Consider the following 21,845-nt stretch of genomic DNA (forward strand, 5'->3'; position numbering starts at 1 on the left):
TAGTCATGGGATGTATAAAAAAACACAACCACAGTGAAATACTCCTACATGTTTACCATAACGGCTAAAGTTAAACAAAACCGATAATACCTGATGCTGGTGAAGATGTGGGGAAATGAGAACTCTCATAGCTGACGGGTGGGAGTTATAAGGTACAATCACTTTCTAAAACAATCTGGCAGTTTCTCATTAAATATACATCTATTCTATGAGAAGTGGTGCTTATTCCACGTCTAGGTTTTGCATATGTACAGCAAAATACTTGTACAGAAACATTCATAGCTTTATTCATAATATACTAAAACTGGAAACAACAGAAATGCTTATCAACAGGAGAGTGGATAAACAAATCACGGTATAGCCATAACCAAATAATACCTATCAATAAAAAAGAAAAGCTACTATGTACAACATGAATGAACCTCGAAAAACATCTCAATATACATTAGGTTCAGACAAATATTGTTTGATTCCACTTATATGAGGTACCCAGAATAGCCAAATTCAGAGAGTCAAAAAGTACACTGGTAGACGCTAGGGGCCAGGGGGTGGGGTGGGGTGGGGTGGGGAAGGTATATGGGGAGTTAGCGTTTGATGAGGACAGAGTCCCAGTTTAGGAAGGTGAAAAATTTCAGAGATGGATGATGATGAAAGTTGCATAATAGTGTGAATGTCCTTAGTGCTACTGAACTGTACAGTTAAATATCATTAAAATAGTATGTTTTATATTACTTGGCTTCTACCACAATAAAAATATTAAAAAATAAATAAACACAGGGAACAAAATTATGCTGAATGAAAAATCCAGACACAAGAAAGTACATACAGTAAATTTTCATTCTTATGAAGTTCCAGAATTGGCAAAAATAATCTATGATGACCGATATCAGAATGGTGGTTTTCCCTGCGGATGGAGGGGATGGTGATTGGAAAAGAAATGGGGGATCTTTGTAAGGTGATGGAAACGTTTGATATATGGATAGGGATATGAATTATGTGGGTGCATGCAATTATCAAAACTCATTGAACTGTACACTTAACATTTGTGCATTTCAATATCTGTATATTACTTCTCAACTGGAAAAAGGTTTTGAAAAGTAAATTGAAAAAAATTTTAAACCATGTTAACAAACAAGCTCAGTAAAGTCTGATTTTAAAAGAAATCAAAGTAAATATAGAATCTATTAATATTGAAGACTTTGTAATGAAGAAAAAGGAGAAGGAAGAAGCAGAGATAATTATACAGTCTATCATCTACCGAGGGTTTACTAAGATCTCTAGTAACTACATGCATTTTCTCATTTAATTCCCACAATAACCTATTTTTAAGCCATAGTAGGAAAGACACACTTTAATAAACAAATCTTTCTACCACCCTTAGCAAATGTCTTAGGTATAAAGTCCCTTAAAAACTCAGGAAACCAAGACATTTTTTTTTCCTCATTTTAAAATTGCAAGCAGTAAGTTGTAGAAGTTGTTTTCATAAACCTACTGTTACCACTAAGAAATGCGAACCACAGAAAATAATATCTATTACCATTTCTGGTTGCAGCAATACTCATAAAATATGTGTGTGACCTATGCCCACAATTCTGAAAGCATCTTAATTCTGTGAAATTCCTATTTCTAGACTATCTGCCCCTCACAGTGTAAGTTGGGGGCGAGTCAGCATGATTTGCCTAATAAATAGATACCCCAGGCTCACTGCTAAGATGAATCTAACACTAACTTCTCTATCGGCTCAATGAGAGTCTCAAGAAAAAACTTCTCTTGCATAAATAGCTGGTAGTTTTACAAAAGAATCATGGGACTAGGAGACGGTGGGATGGTCCTTACCACATCCAGCACGGCGTGAACAGATACATCCAAATACACAGTGGTGGCCTGGGTCCAGTTGTGAACTGGCCTTACTTCCTTCCGATACGTCTGTAATAGCTGCTTGGTGAGATGATGCAGAGCAGGACTCCTGGAATGAGGCATACCTATGGCCAGGATTCCTGAAAAAGAAAGCTATCACTGTGAGGGTGAAAATAAGAACTTAGCATCTTCAGGAGACTTCAGACTGCCCAGGGCTTGGTCGCTCCTGGAAGAATACAGTTTTTAGCTCACCCCAATCTGCTGAAGTTCACAACCAACTCATGGACATTTTGTCAGACACATTTAAAATACACTGATGATACAGAAAACAAATTTACAGTGACCAAATGGGAAAGAGGCTGCTGCTAAGTTGCTTCAGTCATGTCCGACTCTGTGCGACCCCATAGACGGCTGCCCACCAGGCTCCCCCATCCCTGGGATTCTCCAGGCAAGAACACTGGAGTGGGTTGCCATTTCCTTCTCCAATGCATGAGAGGGAAAAGTGAAAGTGAAGTCGCTCAGTCGTGTCCGACCCTTCGCGACCCCATGGACTGCAGCCTGCCAGGCTCCTCCGTCCATGGGATTTTCCAGGCAAGAGTACTGGAGTGGGTTGCCATCACCTTCTCTGAGGAAAGAGGGGGTTGGGATAAGTTGGGAATTAGGGATTAACAGATACACAGTATATAAAATAGGTTAAAAAAAAAAAAAGCCCAAGGACCTACAATACAGCTCAGGGAACTATATTCAACATCTTATCATAACTTACAATGGAAAAGAAACTGAAAAAGAATATATATGTGTAAGTAAAAGTGCTCAGTCGTGTCCAACTCTTTACAGCTTCATGGACTGTAGCCTGCTAGGCTCCTCTGTCCACGGAATTTTCAAAGCAAGCATACTGGAGTGGGTTGCTATTCCCTACTCCAGGGGATCTTCCCAACCCAGGGATCAAATCTCTTGTGTCCACTGCAGTGGCAGGTGGATTCTTTACCACTAGTGCCACCTGGAAAGCCTGTACATGTGTGTGTGTGTGTGTGTGTGTAAATGTGTCACTTTATTGCACACCTGAACACTGTAAATCACTATACTTCAATAAAGAATAAACAATTAAGTCAGCTGATGGCCTAAATGCCCAATGGAGAAATCTCACTGTAAAGATAAATAAATCAACTCCATCTCTGAGGATGCAAACTTGCTCTACGTTTCCATTTTTACAGCTATCTTGCATCTTGAAGACAGCATCTTTTCTTTATTCCTGTATCACCCCCTCCTGGTACACAGGAGAAAGCTTCTGATGCACTTAACCAGCTTCCTCCTTGGATTTTTCTTTTGATTTTTCCATTTATAATTCAAAAATCACATAAAAAATCTAAGCAGAAACATGGACAAACCACTTGAATCCAAAGAGCTGTGTGGATTTCTAAATAATGGATCAAGGAGAATCCTATTCATATTTTTCTCCTCAAAACTCATATTTGTTCTCTCACTCAGTCTGTCTTAAAATGCACTTGTCAGAAAACGAGATCTTCATTTTGGGAAAATTCTCTGAGGTTCCAGGGAACAACCATTTCCTGTGACCCAGGAATCTTGATTTGTGGAGGAACTGTGATGAGTGTCGAGGCTGGAGAGGCCAGGGAGAAGCAAGCAAGAGAAATGAGCACCAGCAATTGGAAGTGACAAATCTGTGAGGGCTTTCTCGAAATTGCAAAAAGATATTTTGTTCACCAGCTTTGTTGGCCCCTGGGGGATTCAAAGCTTCCCTCAGTCATTGGACTGAAGCAAATTGCACACCCCCCGCCACAGCGCGGGCGAACTCTATCCATGGTGTCCTGCGCGTGAATTCACCGCGACTCTCAGCGGTTTTGATGGTTATTTTGATGAGCTGCTGAAGGTACGCAGGCTCCAGCAGGAAACTGGAAATGAGGTACCTTCCCCCTGTGCGACAATCCTGTTTATACCCATCTCTTTATGAATGATGCCGTGTCACTTGCCGCCACAGGCAGCGATTTCTATGATTTATCAATGTCAGTGTGACCAAAATGCTAACGACGGTGCTGGAGGGGACGTTCCAGACTCATTGTGGGCAGTGGAATATTCACTTTCATTACCATCCGAGCCGGGAATCTAATGAGCGTTTTAAACTCCCTAACTATTCATCCAACAAGACGCCAGAAGAGGCAGCCGCTCTTTAGGCATGCGGGAACTAAGGTGGGTGGCTCACATCACGCATCATCTTTAGTTTTTGTGAACTGCGATGGTCAAAGATGTGGTATGAATCTCTGTTTTGCTGCTGTTCACTGGCTAAGTTGTGTCTGGCTCTCTGTGACCTCATGGACTGCAGCACGCCAGGCTTGTCTGTCCTTCACTATCTCCTGGAGTTTGCTCAAACTCCTGTCCATTGAGTTGGTGATGCCATCCAACCATCTTATCTTCTGCCCCCTTCTCCTGCAATCTCTCTGCTTGGGACTGTTTCTTGCTGGCCGACCCCATGGGAGAGAATTCTGGACTCCAAAGAAAAATTAGTATGGTGTTTTTCTTGTGAATTTCACTTAGGGCAACTTCAGTTTTACCTCGCTTGGAATCTCCCAAGTCCCAGCTGGGAAAACACGGAAATGTGCGTGTTTCAATATAGGAAACCACCCGAGACAGAGTTAATAATTCTGAGAAATGAATGTTCTCTACACCCTCTGCTCATAGGGCCTCAAATTCCTCTGATATCTTTCCTGGGGATATAGGTCCCTAATGGATAAACATATTTTCAAAAATGAATCAAAGTCGTTGGGTAAAAAGAGAAAGTTCTGGAAGCTGGAAACAAGAACAAAAGAGAAACCGGGAGTGATAGGAGAAAAGAAGCAAAGGGAAGCATGGCTAAATAAACTACAGGGGGAAACAGTTCTTTGTTTAAAATGGGAAGAAATAATAAATTACATTTCTACTATGAATACAAATTTGCCTGAGGAGAAAGATCAATTACAGGAGAGAGATTAAGGATTTAAGTGACCATTAATTAACAGTAAATTATGCCCCTTGAAAGCTAATGTGACATTCACACAAGCACTAAATGACTCACAGTTCAGTGATGTTTCAACAGACACTGATGGAGGCTATCAACAGACCCAGGAAAGACACCACACTAGCACTGCCTCCTTGAATGCTAATAACCAGCATCAAACAATGCACTTGTAAGATTTCTGAAAAGTAGAATGTGTTATGAACTGAGTTGTGAAGCACTTCTAGGTAAAGAGAGGTTTTAAAAAGATAAGAATATAATAGAATTATTCCTTTGCTTTCCTTATTTCAATGAGTTACATACACACCTATCTTAAAGTGTTCTGGGCACTTTGATGAAAAGAGCTGTTTCTGGTTTATGAGTATACCACCTTTAGGATATAAGAGACTAGTACTGCAACAGGCTGGGACCTGGGACCTAGGGTCCTCTGCTGTAGTGTTTGTACCTGGGCAAACGTCTCCTGGAGAAACAGAATACAAAGAAGCTGTAAGGGACTAAAAATAACCATGTGCATGTGTAGTTGGGGCAAATTATGAACAAGATACAAAAAGACCAAAATCCCAAATGCCACTTCTGAAGAGTGGGGAGCAAAAGCAGGGTACCGTGTTTGCCCCCTGCTTACAACACTACCAGAGTGGTGGGCAAAACACCTAAGCCACGCCTCTGGCTCGATCACAGACCTGCCCCTAGCTTCATCCCATGTAAAGAGCCAGCTCAGCTCTGAGTGTGAGCTAGGGAACCTGTTGTGTAGCTTCTCCCTGCTGCAGCAGGGGCCCCAGTAAAGACTTGCCTGAATTTCCTGTCTAGTCTCTGATCAATTTCTATTGAACAATAGATAACAATACATATATCTGAGAGGTTACAAGGTTTAGGTGTGTGGTATTATTAAATATCTAATACTGATTAAATGACTTGCTGTGTGCCAGGCACTGGGCTGAGTCCTTTATGTAAATTATCTCATTTAACTTCTACCAGAGCTTTATGAGATAGGTACCCTACAACCCTGTTAGGACTCACAGGTGAGGGACTCTAGGCTTGGTGAGGTTAGTACTGCTGAAGATCACACAGCTTGCAAGCGAAGAGGATGGAATTGAAACGAGGCAGATCTGGATCCAAAGACCAAGCTCTTACTCTGATACTACACCAACCTGGCTCCCTGAGAATCCTGGGAACAGCGTGAGTAGCCCTTCAAAAGGAAGACTTGCATACGCCCACTACCATGTGTAAAACAGCCAGCCAGTGGGAACCTGCTGTAGAGCACGGGGAGCCCAGCTCCACGCTCTGTGATGACCTAGAGGGGTGGGATGGTGCTGGGGGGGAGGACTAAGAGGGCGGGGATTTATGTACACACATGGCTGATTCACTTTGTTCTACAGCAGAAACTAACACAACCTTGTAAAGCACTTATACTCCCATAAAATAAATAAATAACATTTAAAACAAAAAGGAAGAGTTGCATGGTGTACAGTTTTGGAGAAGAAACAGCTCATTGTTATTTTCTGGGTTTGTGTGTTTTGGGGTCAACAATATCTTAAATTTGCATTGCACCTGATGATTTCATAACGCTTTCTTATTTGGCCTTCATGAATATGCAAAATAAAAAGTTAACTTACAGGGAAGCAGAATCTCTGAGGTACATGGACTCACCCAGGGTCACATGGCTGGTGAGCAGTGTGATAGGACCACGAGGTTCTAATTCAGGCCTCCTATCCTATTCCAGCACACTGCCTCTGGGTTCAGCTCTAAATTGGTGGTTTGTTAAGTGCTCTTATATTTATAAATCAACCTGATATTAACCCAGTAAAATTTTCAAAGAGTAAATTTTTCTGCAACGAACGTTCTCAGTATGATTTATGGTCAAGTGCTGACTATGAGATGCTATTAAAACACTTTCTCTGCCACATTTAGAACAAAAATCAAGCGTAATACAAAACATTAAAAAGAGAAATCATTAAGAAGAATTTCTTCTATTTTCAAAACCTTCATTTTTCTATTTTATCTTGCTTCGTTTAATGTTGACAATTATTTTCTGCTAAGAAACCCATTTGGCATTTAATGAAATTTCCTCTGTTTTCATTTTTATAATTAAGATGCTTTTATCCTTTAAGTTCAACATCCAGGATTTTTAAACTTTAATGATAAGTGGCTATTTTTCTTCTCTATCCAATAAAAAAATCATTTCCAGCTGCTTGGCCACCAAATTCCTTCCTCATCTCTGTAATTGACTCATTCTACTTTCAGTTATATTTTAAAACATGGAAATTCAGATATGAGCTCTAGGAGAACCTTCAGGAACAAGGGGTGTTGGGAAACACTAGCATGAACATAAATTTTTGATTTGTGTATGTTTTCTAGGAACCAACTGTATTCTAACTCAAATGGTTCAATAGGGTAGAGTTAATACTGGCACCATGGAAGTTTAATTCCAGAAACGTAGGGGGGGAAATATATATATATACACACACACACACACAACATATATGTGTTGGTTTATTAAGTATTTTTTTAGGGGAACTGTACATTCAAAACATGCAAGTTTCTACAGCTCATCTTTAGAGAAATACTCCACGTCTATACAGACTTTGTAGGACTAGATGTAAAACCCTAACACCAAAATGACACTCAGGTGCCTGTAGCTATGATGGATCCAAGGGACTCTCTCCGTGGGCTTCTAAAGACCAAGACTATTTTGGATAATAAAAATATACTCTTCAGACATAAAAGTAAATCTGAAACAGAACGCCCCAAACCCTCAACATCAATTGTTGTAAAGAGAGCTTGATTTCTAAGGAAGGAGAAATTTATCCAACAATTGTTCACATTTCAGAGCATACTTTTAACTTTGTGGAAAGCCCCACTGTGTGTGGCCCTATGGATATACGCACCTATAATTGTAGGAGCAAAGTCACAACAGAGTGTTGGTCTCCTTGTAGATTCACAGGCCTGGCATTTTACAGATGGTAAATAAAAGCAAACACTTGTGAGGAGTTACACAGCACAACATAGAAAGGCTTGTCTCTAGGTTCTAGGTGTGAATACTCGACTCCTAGTAAAACCACTGACGCACTCACCTGAGGCAGCTGCCAGGACGAAGGGCCACAGAGGAGCCATCACACCTGCCAGTATTCCCCAGGCACGTCCTGAAGATGAGAAACACAGCTTGCCTACTGGATAGAGTGCCACTCAGTCTTTCCTAAAAGAGCTCCTTTCTGCTCCATTCTTCTCTGTTTGCCGGTTTATGCTGTCCTTGCCGATGCTGTTTTGTAAACACTGAACGGGACGAAAGGCAGTACCAACACCACACAAATGTTTTGGAGCCGATGCCATTGCAATACCCCTTAACTTCTCCATTTGGTTCTGCCCCAGGATCAGATCATGGCCAACATTTCAATTTCCCTGACAGGAGATAGCTAAGTGAATAATGTAATCTAAGAGGAGCCCCTAAGGAGGGGAAATTCCACACTAATATGATTTCCTTTACAGCCTTTACCTAAGGCAATGCTCTTGCTGACATTCAGGACACTAATTTCATTAATAATTGAGATCCAAATAGCTGTTCTAAATCAGACTTATGCAGAACATCTTCAGCATTTGACAATGATTATTGGACTCTTGAATTACACTAAGCTAATGGAAACCTGGTATCATCAAATGAACAGCAACTGCAAACAGTACAGTGGGAACAGTGTGTTTTGTTTTTCCTAACCCCCTTTCATTAAAAGAAACATTGATTTTTTTTTGATAGACAGAAATGCTTCTTAAATTCTCACTGCCCACAATTCAGAAAGTAACTACATAAGAGAGCATGGGTACAGGCTTATTAAAGATGAAACTACAAAAGTTTAATGTTCATTAAAAAGTGTTTTTTTTTTTTCAGTTTTCGATTGAGCCCCATTCACTGTTAATTATTAAGGAAAAAAAGATGCATCATTCCACATAAATTTATTTTCCATTAGTAGACTCCTAGACGCTCTAGAAACAAAAATTAAATTTCATACCGTTTCCAGCATCTGCCTGCTTTTTACTCTAAATCAAATGTAGAGCCCACTGGTTTGAGATAAATTTTCATGGAACAAATTGAGAGGGGAAATATATACCTGATCCCTGTTCTCCTAATTATTTGATCCCTTTGTTTAGAATCACAAAGCTGTCTCTCAGTGTAGCCTGATTGGTTTCCCACTGTTGGTGAAAGAAACTGCAAACACGGAAAGGGAGAAAACTAGGATGAATCCTGTAGTGTTGCGCTGGTTTTGGAAGTATCAGAGTGAGCCCTTGGTTTTCAACACGTGTGGCTAAATACAGAAATAAACACAAATGTAAAGGTGCGTATGTGCCTCTGTTCACAAATGCGTATGTTCCTAGCTCTGTCCACTAGAGGGCCTGGGAGCCAGGACACCCCAACAGCAGTGAGCACGCCTAACACCCAGAACTTGGTCTCTAAACAGCACACCTACCTACAAGGAAGAAATGGAGAAATGTGTGAGTCAGGGCTGGGACAGGAAAGTATAATATAAGAGCCTAGAACACCTCCTTGTAGCATAAAGAAGTACTAAAGAAATTATGGGAATGGGATACACGGACATAGCCAGCTTGAAGGGGCTCTCTCTGGCCCAATCTTTGATGACGGGAGCTTCAAAACCAATAATGATAGCAAAGAATTATAACCTACAAAATAGGATATCAAATATTCCGCAAGTCTATCCTGATTTAAATAAAGAGATGAATGTGAAGAAGGGAAAGTTTTTCCTTTAAATTAGAATGCCAGCTAATAAATGTAGAAGAAAGAATGGAATCTTTACAGTGATAACTAATTTACAGAAGAAACATCAATGGGTGATGAAAGCCAGTTGGTGAAAGTTTGATGAGGAACAGGACATAAACACAAAATACTTATTAATTACAGAGATTAAAAAAAAATCTACTAGTGGAGAAACCTGCCAGACAACACCTCAATCAAATAATGAAAATGAGCATCACCAGTTATGAGTTGTACACCAGGAGATAGGATCTGAGAAGATGCAATCTTCTGTCTTCATCCTGCCAAAAATTCATAACTTGAATGTATCCTGGAGGAAACTCCATATTGAGGGACATTCTACAAAACAGCCGGCATGTAATCTTCAAAAGAGTCAAGATTATGAAAGTTAAAGAAAGACTGAGAAACAGTACCAAACAAAAGGAGATTAAACAAATCTGACAGTTCAATGCCGTGTGCGGTTCTCGAGTGGATACTTTTGTTATAAAGAACATTTTGGGGTGAACTAGTGAAACTCAACAGGGTCTGTAGTGACATAGCGATGTTAATTTCCTGATTTTGACTGTATGGAGATTATGTAAATTAATGTCCTTGTTCATAAGAATAACTCTCTAAGTACTCACAGGTGAAAGGTCATCATGTTTGCAAAGAACTCTCAAATGGCTAGCAGGGAGAGGGCAGTGAGTTATTTCTACTACGCTTCTAATTTTGCTGTGCATTTGAACATATTTCAGGGAAAAAAAAAAAAAAGGAAATGTAACCTAGCAGAGGAAACGGAATACAAAGTTAAGGAAAGTTTCAGAAATAACCTTGAGAGAAAGTGTTTGGTGCAGAGGTAAAGAATCTGCCTGCAATGCAGGAGACTCGGGTTTGATCCCTGGGTTGGGAAGATCCCCTGGAGGAGGACATGACAACCCACTCCAGTATTCTTGCCTGGAGAACCCCACGGACAGAGTCTGGAGGGCTAGAGTCCATGGGGGTCACAAAGAGTAAGACACGAGAGACTGAGCAGGTCTGCACAAGAGGTAAGATCACCGAGGACTGGTCAGGGCCTCAAAGTCCCATCACTTTCCACAAATGGTCTGAACTGTTGGTTCCCACCTAAGAGATGAATTAGGACAGGAGAAAGGCAAGCTGCATGCAGCAGTGCACTTTGTCATGGGCAGGGGACACAGAAGCTTGCCTTTATGCAAAGGTTTAATTGAAACGGTAATCAACATTATCATCCTGCCACACACTTTAGTAAGCCATGGCTCTAAGTCAACCCCTCCGGGACATGCTTGTCCTCCCTTCTGTCTCGCCTTCTCATACACCCATCTGTTACTGGAAGGCCATTGCTAATGATGTGTAATACAGGTACATTATGACCTTCATTAGCTAATTTAACAACAGTCTGGTGATCCTGCCTATTACAGCTTTATACAGCTTTTTACTGGATGATGAATTCTGCTGAGACAGGAAAGGTTTGTATGAGTGACTTGTCTTCGAAGTAGTTTGCATCCAAATCCTTCCTGATCTTCCCTTGATCTCCCTGCTCTGCACCACCAGATGGCTCAGAGCTTTCTTTTCCCAACCTTACTGTCCCATCTGGGTTTAGTTAATATATTCAGTGCCTTTACATTTGGTGTCTGTCCCTTGCTCAACCTTTAATTTTCCATGGAAACTATGTCTTCTCACTGACTAAATTCAGCACTTTTTACTCACATCGTTTCTTACCACCCATCAGTCAAAGATTTTTCTCTCCTTCAGTTCAAATCAGTCACTCAGTCATGTCCGACTCTGTGACCCCATGGACTGCAGCACACCAGGCTTCCCTGTCCATCACCAACTCCCAGAGCTTGCTCAAACTCATGTCCATCATGATGCCATCCAACCATTTCATCCTCTGTCATCCCCTTCTCCTCCTGCTTTCAATCTTTCCCAGCATCAGGGTCTTTTCCAATGAGTCAGCCCTTCGCATGAGGTGGCCAAAGTATTGGAGTTTCAGCTTCAGCATCAGTCCTTCCAATGAATATTCAGGACTGATTTCCTTTAGGATGGACTGGTTTGATCTCCTTGCATTTCAAGGGACTCTCAAGAGTCTTTGCCAACACGACAGCTCAAAAGCATCCTTAGACATATCTTTAGGGGGCTTCCCAGGAGACTCAAGTGGTAAAGAATCTGCTTGCCAACGCAGGAGACACAGGTTTGATCCCTAGGTCGGGAAGATCCCCTGGAGGAGGAAATGGCAACCCACTCCAGTATTCTCGTCTGGAAAATACCATGCACAGAGGAGCCTGGTGGGCTACAGTCCATGGGGTCACAAAGAGTCAGACATGACTGAGCACACACACAAGACATCTCTTTAGGAAGTATGAGTAAAAGGTGAGCCCTGTTCAGGCACTTCAAACAAATCAGGGTAGTAAAGTAAAAAAAGTGGAATTGTCAGGCGATACTCAGTAAGGCTTCTTAAATATCACCAGGGAAAAAGAAAGACAATTTGAGGTTTAAATCTGCCATTCTCTAATAGCAGTTCAGGCCAGGTCAATCATTAAGAGAGCACCTAGAAATATATTTATTTCAGAGGTCCCTTCTCCACATTCCCATGAGTCCTTGCACACTTTGTTTTCCATTATTTCCAAGTAAGATATGACACCCTTTAGATGGGCCAGTCTTTTGAAGAAGCAGGGGGAGACGGTTTATTATGCAAACATAATAAGGAAGTGTTTATTATGCAAACAGCAACTGAGTTATGTGTCCTTTAAGACTACTAAATAGTTTTTAATTACTGCTATATCAGTAAATCCCATAAATATGCAAATGCAATTAGTTCACAAAATAGGCCTTAAATATCTTTATTCCTCTCCAACAAAGTTCTTTGAAGTTAATCGCTAACTCTCTTTGTTCACTCCCTTGGCAGTCGTGCGAAAATTGACAGGAATTTTGACAGATGTACATATTCAGGGGGAACCAAATTTTCTGAGCACATCTGGTCAGGCTGGAGGAGGAAAGCAGAAATGGTCGCTGAAGCCAAACTCAAATATTTAATGAGCAGAGTCCCATATGAAATTTCTTCTGCTCCATAGCATTGTCCTCTGAAATAAATATCAAGGTAACCACTTGGGTTCCACTTCAAGTTCAAGGCTACATTCAACATTTGATTTTTTTCCTTGCACAGGATTTCATTTTTTAATACTAATGTACATTTTCTGGTCCCTAAAAATAAACAAATAGGGTGACTCCTCATGACCCTGACCTTTTGTGGTTATGTGACATGGTTTTCTATGAGAACGTAGGAGCTAAGGTTCCAGACTTTGGAGTCAGACATATCTTATTTTGCCTCCCAACTCCATCATTTGTTAGCTGCTCATGGCTTTGGTCAAACTGCTTATTGCTTCTAAGCTTCATTCTTCATATCTGTAAAAAGGGAATAATAGGCTCTCTTTAGTTTTCTATGGTTGCACAAGAAATTACCACACACTTAGCAACTTAAAACAAAGCTCATTTGTGACCTCAAAATTTTCTAGGTCAGAAACCCAGGCACAGCAAGGAATAAAATTCTCTGCTCAGAATCTCACAGGGCAGAAATCATGGTGGTCTATTGAAACGGGCTCTTACTGCATCAAACGGGCCAACAGGGGGGACTTCCCTGGTGGTCCAGTGGTTAGGACTCCACGCTCCCACTGCAGGGGCCATGGGGTCGATCCCTGGTTGGGGAACTAAGATCCTGAAATCATCCAGAATGACAAAGAAAAGGTGGGGTGGTGGGTGGAACTGTATACATCCCTTCCAAACTCTGCGTTCAATGATATTAGTTAGTAGTTTGAAATCAGCCATGCTGGGAGTATTTGCCACATGGGAACCAGCAAACACTAAAAATCAGGGTCCCTCCCACCAGCTGGTCACTAAACACCCACTAACACACTTAGGACCTTGAACTTACAAGGCTTCACAGACCCCTCCATGACAGCACTTATTCAAGTGTATTATCATTACTTGTTTACTCTCCTATCTCTTTCAGGATTCTGTGGAGTCCTTGTAGGCAGAGCACTGTATCTTATTCATCTTTCTGTCTCCAGCACAGAGCTTGGTACCTAGTGAGTGCTGATTAAATGTTTGAGAAGGATGGAAAGAGGAGAGGGAGGAAGGAATTAATAAATAGAAAAGAATTTTGGTTTATGCAAGAAAGATGGTACCAAGAAGGGCCTAGCTTTTTCACAAGCACATCCAATATGCTCTTCTTTCACTATCCACCTCATGAAGGATGGGGGGAAAAGATGATTTGGGTTTAGAGCAAGATTGCTTTTATTTGGTTTGCTCCAGAACCTGCCAGCAAGTTATGCAAAGGATAAACATAGGACACAAATGCAGGAAGTTCATGCCTCTCTTTGAATTTCTCAGAGGCGGCTTAAAATTCAGGGGTCTTGTGGTCATCAGGAGCGAGATGTCCCCCCAAAAGACAGAGGAATATAGAACTGTGCGCTTGCTGTTTCTGTGTATGCTCTGCACAAGAGGAGTTCCGGGAAAGTGCTTAGGCTGCACAGTCAGGCCAAGAGCCTTGCTCAGTGTGCCATGCTGGCCAGGCCTTATGCACAGGTCATGAGCCTTGAAGTCTTGCTGTGCCCGCACTAGGGAATCTCCTGTGACCTGTGGCTCACCACAGAGCCCAGGACTTTCCATTTAGGTTCATTCAGGAGTGGAGAGGCCTGGAAATGGTCAATAACAGCAGCCAGTAAGATTTTTCTGGTTTGAGTCTAAATTTACAGATATTTCAGTCTCTGCTTTAGACTCAAGATGGGCAAGAGATTTGACCTTCTAGAGCTTGTTTTACTTGTTCATTCATTCACTGTATGGAGAACTGTGGTAGACACTGGAGACCTAAAGATAAGAGGGTTCAAGGATCTTGGGGTGGAGGTAATGGATAAGAAACACCTAGAATACAGTGAGATAAATGCCAGCAGATGGGTGAACCGGGGAAGATGGAATAAAAGAGGACTTCTCTAGTGGTCCAGTAAAGACTCCATGCTTCCACTGCAGGGGCCACAGGTTTGATCCCTGATCAGGAAGCTAAGATCCCACATGCCATTTGGTTCGGGGAGGGGTGGGTGGGGAGGATGGGGGAAGAGTCTGGATGTGGGGGAGGTGAGGAGAGGATTGTTCACAAATGGCATTTGTTCTGGGTGAAGATCATAGTCAGCTAGGGGAGGAGAGACCTTGGAGAGCAGAAGGAATAGCACACGAAAAGGCTGGACAGTGAGATGAAAGAGCACGGTAGCACTAAATAACACCATTCGTAGCAACTTGGATGGACCTAGGGATTATCGTGCTAAGTGACGTAAGACAGAGAAAGACAAATATCATATGATACTGCTTAAATGTGTAAGCTAAAAAAAGATGATACAAATGAACGTATTTATAAAACAAAAATAGACTCAAAGACATAGAAAACAAATTTATGGTTACCAAAGGAGAAAGGAGGAAGAGGGATGAACTGGAAGTTTGGAACTGACATATACACACTGCTATACAGGTGGGCTGGTAGCAAAGAACCCACCTGTCAATGCAGGATCCATGAGACATGGGTTTGAATCCCTGGGTGGGGAAGATCCCCTGGAGGAAGGCATGGAAATTCACTCTAGTATTCTTGCCTAGAAGATTCTCATGGACGGAGGAGCCTGGTGAGCTACAGTCCACAGGGTCGAAAAGAGTCGAACACGACTGAGCGACTAAGCACGCGCACACACATATATATAAAGTAGATAATCAATAAGAACCTAGTGAAATCACCGGGAAATCTACTCAATATTTTGTAATAACCTATATGGGAAAAGAATCCTAAAATATGTACATACAAACACAACACTGTAAATCAACTATACTCCAATAAAAAAAAAAATTTTTTTTAAGAGAAGGAAAAAAAAACATATACTTTTCAGGGGGCTGCAAGCCTCATTTTGTAAAACTAGGGGGCAAAGAATTCCAGGTTCACATGAGTTGAGTGGATTAACAAGTTCGTGTTAAAAAGTGTCAAGGGGGAAAATTAAACAGAAAAGTGAAATATTGTATAAGTCGATGTTAAGTGCTGTTATTATAAAGCTGTCTCCAAATGGCCTGTAGCAATTATCCTAAAACTCACAACAGCTGTATTTGTCCCCTTTCTGCCACTGCTGAAATTTACACTGTCATTGCTCCAGGAGGAAGACTTGGCACTAATAATAGGCTGGCTGACTATGGCTGGAGTGTGACAGACCTCTAGTTAGAGCCCTTGAAGACTGCAGAGTGGGAAAATGGAACGCTCTCAGGAGAGCAAAGTGAGTGTGGTCAGAGCGCGCCTCCTTGTGGCAGCAGTCATAACTGCAGCCCCAGGAAACGCCAAGCTGTCTTCTATTTTATTACACGGTGCACTCTTAGGTGATTTTCAAGTCCCATCTGGCCTCTGTTCGTGTTACCACTCTTTTTTCTTTGTTCTGAATATCCCTCTTTATATTCCCCAACATCAACTCACACCAACCTATCTAATCTACTTCCACTCTGTTTACAAATGTCAACCAATGCCTCCCTGCTCGTTTACTTACTCTCCTTCCTCCAAACGCTTTGTTCCTGGGAATTTCCCAGTGACTCGGTGACTTCTCAAGGGGTTACTTCCCTACTCTGTTCCTAAGAGCAGGAAGACGTAAAGCCTTGATGCTGTTTATCTGGAAGGTTATAAATAGTGTTACTGAATGCATGTCAGTAATTGACCTCCACTCTTTTCCAGCAGCACATTGGATGCCTTCCGATCCAGGGGCTCACCTTTCGGAGTCCTATCTTTTTGTCTTTCATACTGTCCGAGGGGTTCTCGAGGCAGGAATGCTGGAGTGGTTTGCCACTCCCTCCTCCGGTGGACCACGTTTTGTCAGAACTCTTCACTATGACCCGTCTGTCTCGGGTGGCCCTGCACAGTACCGCTCACAGCTTCATTGAGTTATGCAACCCCCCTCGCCACGACAAGGCTGCGACCCATGAAGGGGATAATATTACACAGAAAGAATACAATTAAGTGAAGTTGACTGTCTTAAATTGTTTTTTATTATATATTTATTAAATATCCGAGATAAGAATTTGTGAACTCATATTTATTATAGAAGTACTCACAATAGAAATAACTAGGGAGAAACAATGGCTTTAGCTTGACATGGCAGTGAAAACCATACTAAAAGACTGTTCATTAGTAAGGGAGCCTGGCTGGCACACCATACCTGTCAGTGGTTGGCTTTGAGCCGGGGTAGGGGGAGTGGGGGTAGGATGGGGTCGTCAGGGGTGAACTCCCAGGCATTTCCTGCTCTTTTCTTGGGCAGACAAACTTCAATAGTCCAAGGGAAGCTCTATCTGACTGCGTGCCTGCTCAGTTGTGTCTGACTCTTTGCGACTCCGTGGACTGTAGCCCGCCAGGCTCCTCTGTCCTTGGGATTTCCCATGCAAGAATACTGTAGTGGGTTGCCATTGCCTCCTCCAGGGGATCTTCCTGACCCAGGGATGGAACCCCAGTCTTCCACGGCTCCTGCATTGGCAGGCAGATTCTTTACCACTGAGTCAGCTGGGAAGCCCCCTTTAATTAAATGTTTACGTGTGTGTGTATGTGTGTGTGTGTGTATGCTCAGTCCCGTATGACTCTTTGTGACCCGTGGACTGTAGCCCACCAGGCTCCTCTATTCATGAGATTTCCCAGGCAAGAAGACAGGAGTAGGTTGCCATTGTCTACTCCCACGGGTCTTTTCGACCAGGGATCAAACCCATGTTTCTAGTGTCTCCTACATTGGCAGGTGGATTCTTTGCCACCAGCGCCACTTGGGAAGCCTATGAAAGTTCCAGGTATTGGCATTTGGAAGCGATAGCACACGGAAGTTCAGAGAAGGGAGCCCAGAAACAGTGAAGAGAAATCTGAGATCTGGGAAGACTGCTGGAGGTTTCCACTGCAGAGTCCACGAAGATTTGTGGGAGGCACTAATTTTATTATTTCTCCAGAAGACTATTACATTCCAAAGAAACTGATAATCAACTTTTCCAGAACCTAAGCCTGGCAGGCTACAGTCCATGGGGTCACAAAAGAGTCAGACACAACTTAGCAATTAAAAAACAACAAATCATATAGAAATATAAAAAGTTACCTTCAAATTAATATTGGTGGTGGTTTAGCAAAGTTGTGTCCAACTCTTGCGACCCCATGGACTGTAGCCCACCAGGCTCCTCTGTTCATGGGATTCTCCAGGCAAGAATAGTGCAGTGGGTTGCCATTTCCTTCTCCAGGGGATCTTCCTGACCAAGGAATTGAACCCAGGTCTCCTGCACTGCACGCAGATTCTTTACCAACTGAGCTACTAGCCCCTGCCAAAGAAAGCTCTTCTTGCCCCAAAATACTCAATGATGATTTTGCTATAAATTTTAGCAGTTGTTGTTGTTCAGTTGCTCAGTCATGTCTGATTCTTTGTGACCCCATGGACTGCAGCACGCCAGACTTACGTGTCCTTCACCATCTCCCAGAACGTGCTCAAACTCATGTCCATCGAGTCAGTGATGCCATCCAACTCTCTCATCCTCTGCCAGCCCCTTCTCCTCCTGCCTTCAAACTTTCCCAGTATCAGGGTCTTTTTAATTGAGTTGGCACTTTGCATCAGGTGGCCAAAGTATTGGAGCTTCAGCTTCAGCATCAGTCCTTCCAATGAATATTCAGGATTGATTTCCTTTAGGATTGACTGGTTGGATCTCCTTGCAATTCAAGGGACTCTCAAGAGTCTTCTCCAATACCGTATATCACAAGCATCAGTTCTTCGGCACTCATCTTTCTTTATGGTCCAACTCTCACATCCATACATGACTACTGGAAACACCATAGCTTTGACTATACGGACCTTTGTTGGCAGAGTAATGTCTCTGCTTTTTAATATGCTATCTAGGTTTGTCATAGCTTCTCTTCCAAGGTGTAAGCGTCTTTTAATTTCATGGCTGCAGTCATCGTCCACAGTGATTGATTTTGGAGCCCAAGAAAATAAAAGTCTGACTGTTTCCATTATTTCCCCATCTATATGCCATGAAGTGATGGGACTGGATGCCATGATCTTAGTTTTTTGAATGTTGAGTTTTAAGCCAGCTTTTCCAGTCTCCTCTTTAACTTTCACCAAGAGGCTCTTTAGCTTCTCTTTGCTTTCTGCCATAAGGGTGGTGTCATCTGCATTTCTGATGAAATTTTAGCAGAGGTACATGATTTCTAACTTGATCACATCATTTAAGAATAAGATATGAAATCCAAAATCTGAAGTCTAAACTATAATGGCACGAAGCCTAAACAAGAAGTTTGCAATCCTGGCAGCATGTCGGGAATCACTGGAGTATTTAAAAACTTAAAAAAAAAAAATTACATGGGCCCCACCTTCACAGACTCCGATATTATGGTAAAAGGTGGACCAGGCACTGGCATGTTTTTGAAACTCCACAGGTGACATGTGCAATCAGGTCTGAAAATCACATGTTTAAATCAAAGCAAATAGATTCACTTACAGATGGATGGAATGAATTTCCCTTCATTCAATATTATTGAATTCTACTCTGATTCTTGTAAACAGAAGCTGTCGAGATGTTCGCCCTGTCTCACTTCCCTTCGAGGATGGCCTTCTTCTCCAGTTCCAATGGCCATGCGTGGACTGTTCTCCCACCCACCCTGATCCGAGCCAAAAGGACAAGGGATGGTCCCAGTGGACCACTAGACTCTCTCCCAGAACTTGGGCAATAAGTTACCAGCCAATTGGTTAGTGGTGCTGGGACTGGAAAAGTGTCAAGGACCCAGGGCTGGGTTAGCGGGGGTGGGGGGTGGATGTCCATTTGCACAGAGAAGCAAGGAATGATGAACAACTGAGACTGAGAAGAAAACAGACCTGTAGAGAGGTCAAGGATGAGAAGCCAGTGTGCAGCAAGTAGAGGAATGACCTTGACTGCCGACATGTCTCCAAGAACTGGCTTCAAAGCTTGTGTGGCCCAGCTACACCACCAAGAGGTTGTTGCCTGCGGTTCAAAAAAAAAAAAAAAGCCCTCGCTGCTCCTTTTCACTGGGAGCTGTTTTGTGCTGGTTTCTCTTGCTTGCAACTAAAAAGTGAAAATGAAGTCGCTCAGTCGTATCCGACTCTTTGCGACCCCATAGACTGTAGCCTACCAGGCTCCTCTGTCCATGGGATTTTCCAGGCAAGAGTATTGGAGTGGGTTGCCATTTCCTTCTCCAGGGGATTTTCCTGACTCAGGGATCGAACCCGGGTCTCCCACATTGTAGGCAGATGCTTTACCGTCTGAGCCACCAGGGAAGTCAAAAGCCTTTGTTAAAACTATGGTAGGGACTTCCTTGGTAGTCCAGTGGCTAAGACTCCACACTCGCAGTGCAGGGGGCTGACGTTTGATCCCTGGTCAGGAACTAGATCCCACGTGCCGCAACTGAAGTCTGGCACAGAAAATAGAAACAAACAAACAAACCCATGTTAGTTTGGCAAGGTGCTAAGTTTATGCCCCAAATATCTTTCAGTTAGGTAAAGGATGTGAGCTGATGGTGCATATACATTTCTGAGCCTGTGTGAAATTATTCTTCACCACCATGATTGTCTGCCTCGCCGAACTAGAGGCCCCTTAAGGGAGAGAGGCCGTGCCTTCATCATCCAGCCAGCACTGGGCATAGTCAAATGGTACAGTGGATATTCAATAAATGACTGTTGGATTCAACTCTGAGGCTTGTCAAATAATATATGTATAGTCTGCAAGGGCTGTCATAACACAATATTACAGACTGGGGGGGCGGAGCGCTTAAACGGTAGACATTTATTTTCTCAGAGTTCTAGAGGTCGGAAGTCCAAGGTCAAGGTGTCAGTAGCATTGCTTTCTTCTGAGTCCTCTCTCCGTGGCTTGCAGGGAGCTACGTTCTCACTGTGTCTTCACATTGCTGCCCCTTGGCCTTTTTTCCTGTGTCCTGATCTTCTCTCTTTAAAAGGATTCCAGTCGTATTGGACTAACAGCCACCCTAATGACCCTATTTTAACTTAATTACCTCTTGAAAGGCCCTGGCTCCACATATTCTCCATGTAGTAGCATTCTGAGGTACTGCAGGTTAGGGCCTCTACATGCAAATTTGGTGGGGGGTGGCGGGTGTACACAAGTCAGCTCATAACAATGTCTGCTCCTTTATTTATTTATTCGACTTGCTTTTATTGATTGTAATGAAACAAGCCTAGTATGATCCTTCAAACTAAAATTCTTGGGTGCTCCATCACTACTAAATATGCCAACCCTTCATATCCTTAGTCTGTAACTTTCAAAGACTCTTAGAGATTGAATTTGCTCCAGATTATATAATTAGTCCTCAGAGGAAATCTAAAGCTACAAACTTCAGAAAAATTGGTAAGTTCCTGGCAAAAAATCTTATTTATTAAAATTAGCATGGATTCAGGTTGGGTTTTTTTTTTTTTTTGGTTTTATAAAAATTTTTTTAAAGATTTTTTTTTTTTTTATGTAGACCACTTTTAAAGTCTTTATTGAATTTGTTGCAGTATTGCTTCTGTTTTTTATGTTTTGTTTTTTTGGTCGCAAGGCATGTAGAATCTTAGCTTCCCAACCAGGGATCCAACCCATTCTCCCTGCACTGGAACTAAGCACAATATTCTACAGGTTCCTCCATGTTGTTGCAGATGGCAAATTTTCCCTCTTTTTTGTGGCTGAGTAGTATTCCATTCTACGTGTCTATATCTATTCATATGTTGATGGGCATTTAGGTGGTTTCCATATCTTGGCTATTGTAAATAATGCTGTTATGAACACAGGGATGCATGTATCTTTTTGAATTAGTTTTCTTTCTTTTGGATATACACCCAAAAGTGAAACTGCTAGATCATATGGTAGTTCTATTTTTAGGTTTTAGAGGATCCACCATACTGTTTTTCAAAGAGACTGCATCAATTTATAGTCCTACCAATGGTTTATGAGAGCTCCCTTTTCTCCACATCCTCACCAACATTTGTTATTTGTGGTCTTTTTGGTAATAGTCATTCTGACAGATGTGAAGTGATATCTTATTGTAATTTTGATTTGCATTTACCTGGTAACGGTAACAGTGAGCAATTTCTCTTTTGCTTGTTGGCCATATGTATGACGTCTTTGGAAAAATACCTATTCAGGTCTTCTATTTTCTGATCATGTTCTTAGTTTTTTATTATTGAATTATATAAGCTGTTTATATAT

At 42.0% G+C, this 21,845-nt stretch overlaps 1 protein-coding gene across 1 annotated transcript in view; it reads right to left on the minus strand.

Annotated features, from left to right (window-relative positions):
• Positions 1-8,155, minus strand: part of HTR3B (5-hydroxytryptamine receptor 3B) — a 43,680-nt gene extending 35,525 nt beyond the window's left edge. Inside the window, exons 1-2 of the mRNA XM_027562122.1 lie at positions 7,936-8,155; positions 1,837-1,997 (exon numbers count right to left, since the gene is read on the minus strand). Coding sequence (XP_027417923.1) covers positions 1,837-1,997; positions 7,936-7,975 — 201 coding nt within the window. The 5' untranslated portion in view covers positions 7,976-8,155. The remainder of the gene's footprint in view (positions 1-1,836; positions 1,998-7,935) is intronic.
• Between the last annotated feature and the right edge of the window lie 13,690 nt (positions 8,156-21,845).

The sequence above is a fragment of the Bos indicus x Bos taurus genome, chromosome 15 (assembly GCF_003369695.1).
Source record: "Bos indicus x Bos taurus breed Angus x Brahman F1 hybrid chromosome 15, Bos_hybrid_MaternalHap_v2.0, whole genome shotgun sequence".
NCBI classification, from domain to species: Eukaryota; Metazoa; Chordata; class Mammalia; order Artiodactyla; family Bovidae; genus Bos; species Bos indicus x Bos taurus.